The sequence below is a fragment of the Linderina pennispora genome (assembly GCF_002104995.1).
Source record: "Linderina pennispora strain ATCC 12442 chromosome Unknown DL89scaffold_151, whole genome shotgun sequence".
Taxonomy (NCBI): domain Eukaryota; kingdom Fungi; phylum Kickxellomycota; class Kickxellomycetes; order Kickxellales; family Kickxellaceae; genus Linderina; species Linderina pennispora.
The window spans coordinates 14,077-25,559 of record NW_024468399.1 but is presented as its reverse complement, the minus strand read 5'-3'; the positions used below and the strand labels follow the sequence as shown (position 1 = coordinate 25,559).

Below are 11,483 nucleotides of genomic sequence, written 5' to 3'. Positions count from 1 at the left end.
GGCAGCGAAGGTAAGGATTTTGGCGCAGCGGCCCGCGGAGAATGAAATGTGATTTCCTGGCATGCTAAACTCACCAATTCTATTTTACCGCCTTTTTTGTAGAGAAGCACCACAAATACAGATGCCGTGATTTGAAGCGGCAGCTCGAAGAGCTTGAAGAGGTTGGTTTTCTCTTCCGATAATGAATACGTGAACAATCGCATGTTTGGAGGGGATCGCCATTATTAACGCTTTTTCTCGTGCCTGATACTTCCCACACCCTGCCTGTAGTACAACGAGATGCTTGCTGTCAAGCTGTATCGCTCACAGAAGCGCTGCGCCGGATGAAGATCGAGAGAAAGTAAGTGGCGTGCGTCCAATCCTGCACCTATGTAGGTGACGTCCTCCCTTTGCATAACCACTAAACCCTAAATCTCTTTTTGGAGCTGTGTAGTTTGCTGCTCGAGCGGCTTGATCGCACTCGCCGCTACACCGACTCGGCCTCTGACTCGGACGTGCCCCTGAAGGACTCGTTTGTTCGCGCCCACATCTCCGACAACGATGCCCCCGAGCCGCAACCACGTACTGCTGCCGCCGGACGGTCGCGCCGGCGTCAAAACCCCGCAAGCGGTGTCGGTACCCGCAGCAGCAGACTCCCTCACACTCGTCGTCGGTTGATCCCTCGACAACACACCGCAAGTCGGGCTCAAATAAGGATCCGAATGCCCCGAAGCGCCCGGCCAATGCCTTTGTTTTGTTCTGCCAGGCTGAGCGGCCCGGCGTCAAGAACTCGAGCGTCGAGATGAGCTCGGGCGAGCTGACCCGGGTGATGAGCCTCAGATGGAAGAACATGTCCGAGGATGAGCGGAAGCCGTACTTTGAGATCTACGATCGTGAGAAACTGAGGTACGAGAAGGAATGTCGTCGTATATTGGTGGCTCGACCAACAACGCCGTGTCGTCGGCCGCGTCGGCGACGTCCACCGCTGTGCCCTCCGCCGCAGCTGGAGATATTGCCGACCAGGCATCTACCCACGGTGATACTGAGGCTGACGTTGAGGCACCGCCTCTAGACGCCAACACATCCACAGCTGCCCCATCTATCGATGGTGTAGACCTGTCAGCAAAGAGCGTGGTAGAGGACTCCAAGCCTACAGCGGGTGATGACAACCAGACCCATAGCAACGGAAAGGATGCTGAGGCGCAGCAGCAGGAGCAACAGGGAAGAGCAGCATCGCCACCCCCTGTGGCCAACGGATCATCAGCCAGCACGGCCATTGTCGGTGCCATTGATAGTGCTGCCGCGGTAACAACCGAAACGGTGGAAGCAGCTGAAACAGCTGAGGGCAGTAATATGTCAAGAGGCTCCGGTTCCGGAATCTACGTCAGACACGGGGAATGAGCCGCCTCCACTTGCTACTGCACCGACTACTGCAGACGACGGAACTCCAAAATATCCGGCCGATAACCAAATTCACGAGCCACCACATGTAAGCAACGTTAACAAAATACTGGCTAACGATATGCCACCAGCCGAGCTATCGGCTTCGCAACAGAACGGGGTTGCAGACCAATGAGCGCCTTTTTTAAATAGATATCTTTTTACCATTGCCGCACATGGGCGAGGTTATTCAAAGCAAGCAAATGACAGCATCATTAGTGCCCAGCAGTAGAGTGCAACTAGTATGTCGCTAACCACCTAGTGGGTAGGCGTACCAGCTGAGCCCAATGTTGGAAATAGTCGAAAACAAGAGTGGAAAGAGAGAAGGGGTTTGCGCATTTACCGCCGGTGTGTTGGCACGGCTGATGACTGGTAGGCTGGTTTCTAGAACACCGTATATGGTTCGTCTTTCTGTGTTGCCACAAATCCAGGGCCGCAGCCCTCGCACCAGGCTGTCTGAGCTAAAGGCTTATCTGGATAGTTTTGGAGCTGCTGTTGTCAACTGCCCCCACGAGGGAGCAATACATTCAGTTCAGCCATATATTAATCTGTTATCCGAATTTGCTCCCTGCGATCAACGCGGGTGGAAACAGCTGATGTGCTTGAAACTTTATGCTATTGCCGCTGCTCTCAGCACGCTGTCTATTTCTGTGTATAACTAATCCTAATTCCTCTATCCACGCCATAGTGCGTATGCAAGGGTATAGCGGCTGCACGATATAGCTTAGCACACGTCAGTATAGTTGTAGGTCTTGGGAGCTTCTTTACCGTCACTAGCTTTGTATCACCCGAAATCTACCAGTATCCTAACGCTGTCATCCCTCAACAATAAATCCGAAGGATGCATATGACAAACAGCTTCGCTGGCATATGGCTAATATTTCCGTACCGGCCCAACAACGACGGTGTCGGCTCATTCATGAAAGTTGCGTATATATGCATATATAAACATGAGCTGCTTGGTGATATTAGTCGCTGGATATGAGCGCCTCATTTTTCACACCAATATTATAATTACCGGTCTCTTCGGTGCTTCCTGTTGATGCAGATATGATTTAGAACAAGTCTTTTCAATCTTTGTCAACTTCACCCGAGACTGTCACCAGTAGCCTTTTATAGCCACACGGCCAGCTGTCAAGAGGGCAATAAAGAAAACTAGAGCGAATTGCGCGTTTCTTAGCAGCCAGACCCGTACCAGTACAAGAGGCTCGCCACAGCCAATGGCGAACAGATTGAGACGTGATTCACAACCTCACATTTGCATGTTTAACTAGTAGAGATTCTACGTGCGCCTCTTCTTGCAGATGTGGCCCACAGGGTCAGACTTCACATCACGCAGCGTGTCGGCCGAAAAGCTACTGATTGCCTTACGTTCCCGTCTCAACCTTTGGTACGCATCTGGTTCTCGAGTGACGGCCGCTTCTTCGGGTCCTTCTCATCCATGATCTTTGTTAGCCATATCAATCCATTCGCCCACGTCTGGTTACGCCGTTATCAAAGTGCGTCTCAAACTTGCTCTTTATGCCCTGGAAATGCAGTGTTTCGCCGCCCGTGATCTCTTTCTTCTCCAGAGCCTCCAAGTCGCCAAAACATCTTTGGCCAAGTCTGTCCTCACTGTATCCAGGGTCGACTTCTTCTTATCCATATACGATTTGACGGCATCAAACTTGTCCTTGTCTTGCAGCGACGAACCCGGATACTTGGACATGAACATTTGCATCTTGAGGCCGTTGACTTTGGATCCGATGACCTGCAGGTTTTTCGGTCCATTGATGTATTTGCGCACGCGGCTGTTGAACTCGGGGTCAACTTTCTCGATTCGCTTGCACATTTTGTCGCGCTTGTTTTTGTCCCGGACACCGGTGAACCGCATAAAATCGTTGAGCTCGTAAATGTGGTCACAGTTTGGGCTTGTGATCCAGCTTTTTCGAATCCATTGAGTGCCAGCGGCGGCTTGGACTTCAGGAATCCAGTTTGCACAACCCGACCATCGGAGCAGGTCAGCGACTTGTTGTTTTTTGCGGGTTTGTGTCGTGGAGGGCACTTGGCAGAAACACTATGTAGCCATAATTAGCAATACTTGGTATTTCTGGAATTTAGGCGGCATGCATATATACTTACGTAGCGGTAGTCGTCCTTGTCCGTGTATCCGCGCAATTCGTGCGTGCTAGTCATGTCAAATATGCACCAGTCCTTGTCTCTGGTGGGTGAAGACTTTCTGATTACCCCCTGCGGGTGCCTCGTACTTGTCGGATTCATCAAACCCTGTAATCCCCAGTGTCGAGTTTGTTGCCAGCAGACTAACCCGTGCCGCTGTGCCAGCCAGGTCCGGTATTTCAAACTGGATAATCTCGCCTACAGCTTGCAAAAATACAGTCAGTGCATGTAGCTAACAACTATACTCCTTGTTCAACTTACTTGCTGCATCGCATCCAGACTCCTTGATCAGCTTCTTCGCCTTTTCCAGCTTTGGCACCAACCGTCTAAACAATGCCCTGCACGGGCTTTGGGAACGACCCCCACGCACGCCTGAACACCAGCTTTGATGCCTGCGCGCCCTCGTCAACCAGCCGGATTGCGTTGCGGATGCCAGGCAGCTCCGCCAATGTATTCATAGCCCGGGCCATTTGTGTCTCAATGCTTGCGACTGCCCTTGCAGCACCAATAGCCTCGAGCCCCATGGTGATGGCCTCGCCAACCAGTCCGACAGCAATGTCAATGATCCCCCGACCACCGCACCAACGACCAGTTCTATGAAGAATAGCGCAATGAATTTCGCTTCCTTTTTCTTCTCCTCTACCCACTCTCGATACTGGTAGAACTGGTCCAATGTATCATTGCCAGACTGTGTTCTGGCAATGGTCTGCACAACACCCTGGTACAGCGTGTCTATGTCTGTGGTCTGCAGTTCGTGCCTAAACCGCATGTCGTCCAGTGATGCCGATGCACTGTCGATGAATGCTGTCAGGAGCTCGCCGGTCTTTGGAGGATAGTCGTCCTTCAGACCTGGAATCTTGTTGACCGCCGAGAGACATCCGGCTATATCACGAGTGCTGCCGACCACCGATAGGTCTGCGGCAGGTGACGTGCTATTTGGAGTGTCGCGCATAATTGGTGGTGGACAGTAGAAGCCGCGGTCGTCGGTGAACTTTGTTCCCATGACGAGCATGTCGTGAGAAAGACCAAGCGTTTCGTTGATATACTTGTCGAAGGCATGGACCGAGTTGTCGTCACCATTCAGTATGAACTCGGCTTCGTTCCACCAATCTGCCTCCTTGGGGCATTTCTTTGGCTTGTGTTGATACATGCTAAAGTAAACAAAATCGTCAGAATATTTGCCGTGCTTCGTTATGAAATTGCTCTCTGTGTACTTACTCTTTGCACGTAAACCATTCGCCGTGCTCGTAGCACACATCGGCAAGCTATGAGATGTTTTGGTTAGCGACACAGCATTAGTTTTACATGCTGAGGAAACACTAGCTTACCTGTTCATCAACCCTCCCACGCATATATTTCTGATACTTCTTTTGCCACTTTCCCTTCATATCCTGGTCCTTCAGATCCTCCTTTGCCGTGTCAATCAGCTGCTGCATCATGTGTGTTCCAGCAAGCAGATAGAGTTGGTAAATGCGTTCTGGCGCCAGTCCACCCACCTCTTCTACAACACTGTTCACCTCATCAAAGACGTTGTCCAGAAATCATCCCGCATGTACTTTTTCTCGCGGAGACTCATGCTGCCTTTGATTCGCTTCAAAAAGTCATCGTCGCTGATATCTCCTACATCCTGAATTTCGAAAAAGTCGAAAAACACGTCCTCGTCATCCTCATCTTCCTCGCCGAATGTATCGACGCCATCAGACCCATCCAGCGGCTGGTAAGGAAGCCCAGAAACTGCGGAAATGAGCGACCCGTAGCGGTCGTCAAGATCGATAGCCCAGATGCTGACTCCACCGAGACACAGATCCTTCGCTTCTTTGAGCTTTGCCTTTAACGATACTTCGCTGTCATACGAGACGTAGTCGTTGTAGCCATAGAGCATTATATTGACAAGTGCCTGCTCATCATATCGGACATGGTAGGCCTGCCTGTTGTCAAGCATATCTTTTATCTCTCCGTATGAGATATAGCCGCTGGTCTCTGTGCATTCGCCAGGTGTGCCTCCAGTGGAAAACATGCATCCGGGATTATTACACGCCGGGTCTCTCATTGCAAACGATCTAATGGTATGACAATGATTTTGTGACGTTTCTTCTTCTGTGCCCTGCTGTGTCCATGGTTCTCGTTAACTTACCTTCCATAGAAGCCAAGACCCATCATAATCTTGTTTGACGATACTCCAGCCCGCTCAATGATTTTGAGCGCGTCTCTGATTTCGGTCATGTTAGTGTGTGGGTTGAGATAAGGGCCAAGGGACGTGATGTTTGCATCCCATGTGCCATGTAGGTCATATGACATGAATATGATATAGTCAAGGTACTCTGTCATTTCCTCAATTCTAAACCCGCGCAAATACCAAGGACTGGCTGGAGCAGCAATGGACAGCGATGCCTTTCCAATCTTTTCTCGTAGCTCTTTAATCCATGTGAGATAGTTGTCGTAATCGGGCTTGCGGCCACCGTGTTCACCAGATGTCGGGTACTCAAAGTCGATGTCAACGCCGTCAATGAGACCCTGCTCGATCCACTGCGAGATGGCATCGTTGAATTTTGTGCGGCGGTCTGATTTGGATATTAAATCAGAAAAGCGGTGCTCTGTCGGACCTGGGTCATTGAATGCCCACCCACCAACTAGACATGCAGGTAGAGGGTTAGCTACAGCGGTGAATGGCAATGCGAATAGCAGATACCTCTCGAGCTACTTACATGACAGAATTATTTTTAGATCCGGGTTGATTTGTTTCATCTGGTGCATCTCCTGGAGCTGCACTGCCTGGTCATCATCGAGTGTAGGTAGAAAGTCGCTGCTGACATTTCCAAATGCATAGTGTATGTGTGTGAACTGGCGAGGGTCAATTTTGTCGAATTTGTACTTGTGGCAGGTGCGGTTGACGGCCCAGGATTCGTAGTAACCGATTCTTTTTGACAATGCACCTGAGCAAATCTTTTTATCCTTTGGCCAGCTCATGTCGCAGTTACTCTGACATCCGGTGCCTATAGCACCAGTTGGCTTTTTGCAAAACACCTCGTCGAATCCACAATATCCATACTCTGAGCAGCAGAGTTTCAGTGGGCATGTCATGTTTCCCTTTGATGTGAGACCGCACTCTGCTTTGGGGTCGACTTTGGGCAGCGGCGGTGTGCCGGATGAAAGGCAAATGCCCATCTCAAGCTGGAGCCCATTGCATCCGGTCCACTTCCAGGTGTTATTGTTAAATCCTTCAATATCGGATGGTGACAGATCAAGCGGCTTGCCGATGGAGTAGCAAGTATCACCAGAAGTTACGTTGTGAGCATAGCAGGACCCATCTTTGTTCTTGTGAGGCTTCCTTGAGGGAAGCATTCCGGGAGTAACACAAAGCCGCTGGTCAACCATCAGCATGTTGCAGTCCAGGCCAATATTGAACAACTTCAGCCCAAACACCGAGATTTTGGCTTCCTCTGCAATCTTGTCACAGTAATCGCCTGGTTTTACCGTATAAACACGGCATTCGTTAGCACGCTCATTTGCAATAGGGTCACCAGCAATAATGCCGGCGAGTGCTAACATAATAAAATATTCAAAGTAATGCATGGTTAATGTTTTTCTTAAGAAACTACCTGACGTAGAAATGACAGAAGGCAAGGCGGGCCAGGAGTGCACAGGAGGCCCCTTTATATCTTTCCGGTATATACTGATGGCTACTTATCACAAAAGATATCCGTGCTGCACATCGCTGTGGCTGACTGTACACTGGTGAATTGACATCATGTCATAGTAGCATATACTACGCCAGTATAAAGGCAACCATGTATAATTAGTGGCGTATATAATGGCGTATCAGCATGATGTCTTGCTGATCCCGATTTAGACTGCGGCAGCAGTGCTGCATGGTAAGTGTGACTTAAATGTAACGGCGGCTATTGCTCGGACATTGATATCGATAGGTTATACAAAGTGAGCATTGAGGCAGTTTGTTGTGCCACAAGTACCCTTACAACTTGACAGCTAGTGGTGTTTTTAGGTAGGTATCAAATGCATGTAATTACTCTGTCTGCATGAAGGTTCTGGGTATATTCTCCTTCACGGCGTCCACCCCTAGATTCCAACCTGACATAAGCACATACCTAGGCTATTACTGCCCAGAATATCTTGGATAATTAGGCACCAGGAATAGCGAGAACGGCAGCATGGTGACGAGAACATACTGAAGGTACCGTGGCCAGCAAGCGTTGTCCTGAAAGTAAAAATGTCTGAAGTATTGGATGTAGCATTGAGCCACCTTGCAACCTTCAGCGAGGGTGACACCGTTTCGCCTATATTTAGCGTATGACATCATAATCTGCTATAAGCATGATTGCTCCTTAGTCAACTGGTATATCCAGCATGGTCTGTGGATAGCTATCATGCCTGGAAAGTTCCAAACAGCTGCATCAATCTATTTTGGCTGCGTGAGAGCCATTTTGCAGCGTGATTTCTCGGTGCTACAATATCCCGGAACCGCTTACTCGGATATGCATGCTTACGTAGCATAATCCATATGCTCCACAGGGATATGCGGAATATTTATTTTTAGAATCTCCTTGCTAGTTGCTGTACTTGTAGGGTATGCCATTTAGCATGGTCGACATGTACAAAGGTGCATGTGGGGTGTGATTGGCAATGCCATGCGGTCATAGTTGCTGGTTAGTGGCGATTGCTAAAAAATAGATGTTGCACTGTCGGGCTCTGAAATTATCTTTGTAGCCATCTCTACGTGAGATATAAAAGGGTCCCGCCACGCTTCCGTTCTGTCCCTTCGATATCAACACACAAACACACAAACACACAAACACACAAACACAAACACAAGCACGGACATCCAAGTACTACTATCTGCCCTCCCTTTTAAAAATGAAGTTTATTGCCATCACGTCAGCCTTCCTCGCCTCTATCGCATTGACCAGTGCCTACCCTATCCAGAAGGCTAGTGTTATCAACTGTCGCTCCTCGCCAAGTACATCTGGAAAGGTGGTGAAGACATACAAGCTCAACCAGGACATCAAGATCTCGTGTCAGGCCACAGGGACAGACGTCAAGGGCAACACGATCTGGGACAGGACCATGGATGGCTGCTACATTTCTGACTACTACGTCAAGACAGGCAAGAATGGTTTTGTCGCTAAGAAATGCAGCGGCGGGGACAGCAAGCCTAACCCCAAGCCTACAGGCACGTACTGCAAGGGCACCAATGCCAGAGCTACTAAGCTGATCAAGTCTTTCGAGAGCTTCGTGCCGCAGCCCTCACCCGATCCCTCAGGCTTCCAGACCGTCGGATACGGCCACAAATGCCAGCAGGAGGGGTGCAAGGAGGTCAAGTACAAGTTCCCGTTGACCCAGGCCACGGCCAGCGCACTGATGAGCCAGGATGTCGCTGTCCACACGGCGTGCCTCGCCAAGTTGCTAAAGTCCAATGTCAAGCTGAACGACAACCAGTGGGGCGCGCTCACTTCGTGGGTGTTCAACATTGGGTGCGGCAATCTGGCTTCGTCGGAGTTGACCGGCCGTCTTAACAAGGGAGAAAACCCGAACAAGGTCATTGACAGCGTGTTCCCCAACTGGCGCTCGTCCAAGGGAAAGATCCTGCCGGGCCTTAAGAGGCGCCGTGACGAGGAGATGCGGTTGGCTAAGGTTCCGTCCAAGAAGCAGGCGTTCCCGAGCTGCAAGTAAACCAAAGCCCCATTTCAAAAATGCAATTAGCTTTTCTCCTTCAGCAAACCAAGTAAATAGGTCAAACACACTCGCTAGACCGAACTTGGCTGTGCGTGCTGCTACTATACACAACAAAGCGCAGATCATGGATCGCTGTGGATGAACACGACATCAGCGTACATCTTATCTACTAGGGGACCGGCAGTCCATAGAATTCAAGAATCGAAGGCTGAGTTTCCGAGAAAAAAGTATATTTTTCCTTCTATAGGAGAAAAAAGTGGAAGATAAAAAGTGTAAAAAGCTAGAGCTAGTGATTGGCCTGGGAGGGAGGTGAAGGGAGGAAGCGGCGGATTGGCAGTGTGAAGGAAGGGGAGGATGAGGAGACAGGCAGCCAAAAAAGATGTATGCGGAGGGAGGCTGCTGAAGGGGGCGGGAAAGAGGGCTAACTTTTGAGGGAGGGCTATGGTACAGGGCAGGCGCGAGAGACAGCGGTATCGCAAAGGGAGGGGGCTGGAGTAGCGCGCCTATTGCTTCTTGGGCTGCTCAGCACCGTTCGCTTGCTGCTCGCCCTCTTCCTCCTCCTTGGGCTCGGTGTCGTGGATAATCTCCAGCATGCGGGCCTTGGTCATGTTGTTAACCTTGGCAAATCGCGTCTGGCACGCCGAGCGGTACGTGTAGGCCTTGCCAGGATCGCAAATGCATTTTGCGTGCATGGCGGGGTCGCGCGGACAGTGCATGTTGCCAGGGTGCTGGTAGCCAATGTCCTCGAACCAGTGGATCTGGCCCTTGTGCAGGAGCAGGGTGGCGGCAATGGAGTGGATCGGGGCGTCGCCCCAGCGCTCGTAGAAGAAGCCCTGTGCGTCGTCGAGGTAGTTGAAGTACGACTCGTAGGCCTCGCTGCGGTACAGCGACAGATCGACAATCTCAAAGTTGGACCAGAAATGGCACAGGTTGTAGTTGCCGTCGGTGCCCATGACCCAGTTGACCAGCGAGTTCTCGGGCAGCAGATGCGGGTTCTTCTTGATCCACTCGCGTGTGTGGTGCCACAGAGTCTCGACCGTCCGGCGGCCCTCGCGCGGCGCAATGGTGAAACCGTACTTGAGGCCCTTCTTCTTCATGTAAACGAAGGGGTCGTAGTCGATGTCGCAGTAGTACTCGACGTCAGGCTCCAGGCGCCAGTACCAGTCCAGGTCGGCCACCAGCGGGTGCTTGTAGAACAGACCCGACTGGAAGCGGCACATGAAGCGGTATGACAGCGAGCCACCGTACAGGTACCGGTTCTTGTTGTACTCGAGCTTCTCGGCGGTCTTCTCAGGCGTCACACTCTTCGAGTAGCCCCAGTAGGTCTCGTTCAGCGTGCCAAAGCGCAGCTCGTTCTTGGTGATCGCCGAGATGCCGTCCTTGAACTCTTGTGTGAACGGCTCGTCGTTCAGCAGCACGTACGGGTACTTGAACCGCCGGTTGAAGCGATCCTCAAACATGCGCATGCTCTTGCGCAGGCCGTTCAGCTCAGAGTTGCGCACCAGCACAACGATGGCGGCGTTCACACGCTCGCCGGCAACTGGCTCATCGTACGAGATGCGGGCAGGCGGAATTGAGTCGGTGGCGATCCCGTACATGTCTTTCTGCTCCTGCTCCTGCTGCTGTTGCTGTTGCTGTTGGCTGCCCTTGAGGATGTTTGGCAGAGGCAGGCTGGTGCGCAGGTTGGCGGTTGTCTGGGTACCGAGCGAGTGCGAGACCAGCCACAGCGTGAAGCAGACCGTTACCGAGGCAGCCAGCATCACGCCGAGCTTGTACATGCGTGCGGTGGGCGTGAACCCGGTAATCTTGGGAATTCCCATGTTGCTGGAATTGGAAATAATAAAACGAGTGGAAATAGAAGGGTTGCAAGGAAAGAGACGCAGGACAGAGGAGCAGGCGGGCTACCAAGAGGGAAAGAAGTAAATGCGCGTATGTGTGTTTGTTATTCCGTGGCGCTGTTCTACTGGAATTTTTCAGCCAAAAGAATAGAGCCCAGTCGTCAAGCGGCGGCACCCAGAAGAGACAATATGCGGGCGAATAAATAAGAGGAAGCGAATGTTTTCGTGAAGAGAAAAGGAAAGAGAGTTCCTCCTGGCTCTGCGGCCAGCGGGTACATCAGTGCGTCCTCGTCGAAGGTCCAGGAAATCAACCGTGTCCCAAGAAGAAAAAAACACTTGGGGAGGGGGTACATTTGGGTCGCCGAGGGGAGAAGATCG

The 11,483-nt window shown here is 51.1% G+C and overlaps 1 protein-coding gene across 1 annotated transcript; it reads left to right on the top strand.

Moving 5' to 3' along the window:
• Positions 1–1,595: 1,595 nt before the first annotated feature.
• On the top strand, positions 1,596–2,349 carry DL89DRAFT_306295 (uncharacterized protein; the record flags this gene model as incomplete). The annotated part of the gene is made up of 2 exons (XM_040890901.1): positions 1,596–1,661; positions 1,689–2,349. 2 exons carry the CDS (start codon positions 1,596–1,598, stop codon positions 2,079–2,081), a joined length of 459 nt encoding a protein of 152 aa, XP_040739078.1. The 3' UTR covers positions 2,082–2,349.
• Positions 2,350–11,483: the final 9,134 nt, after the last annotated feature.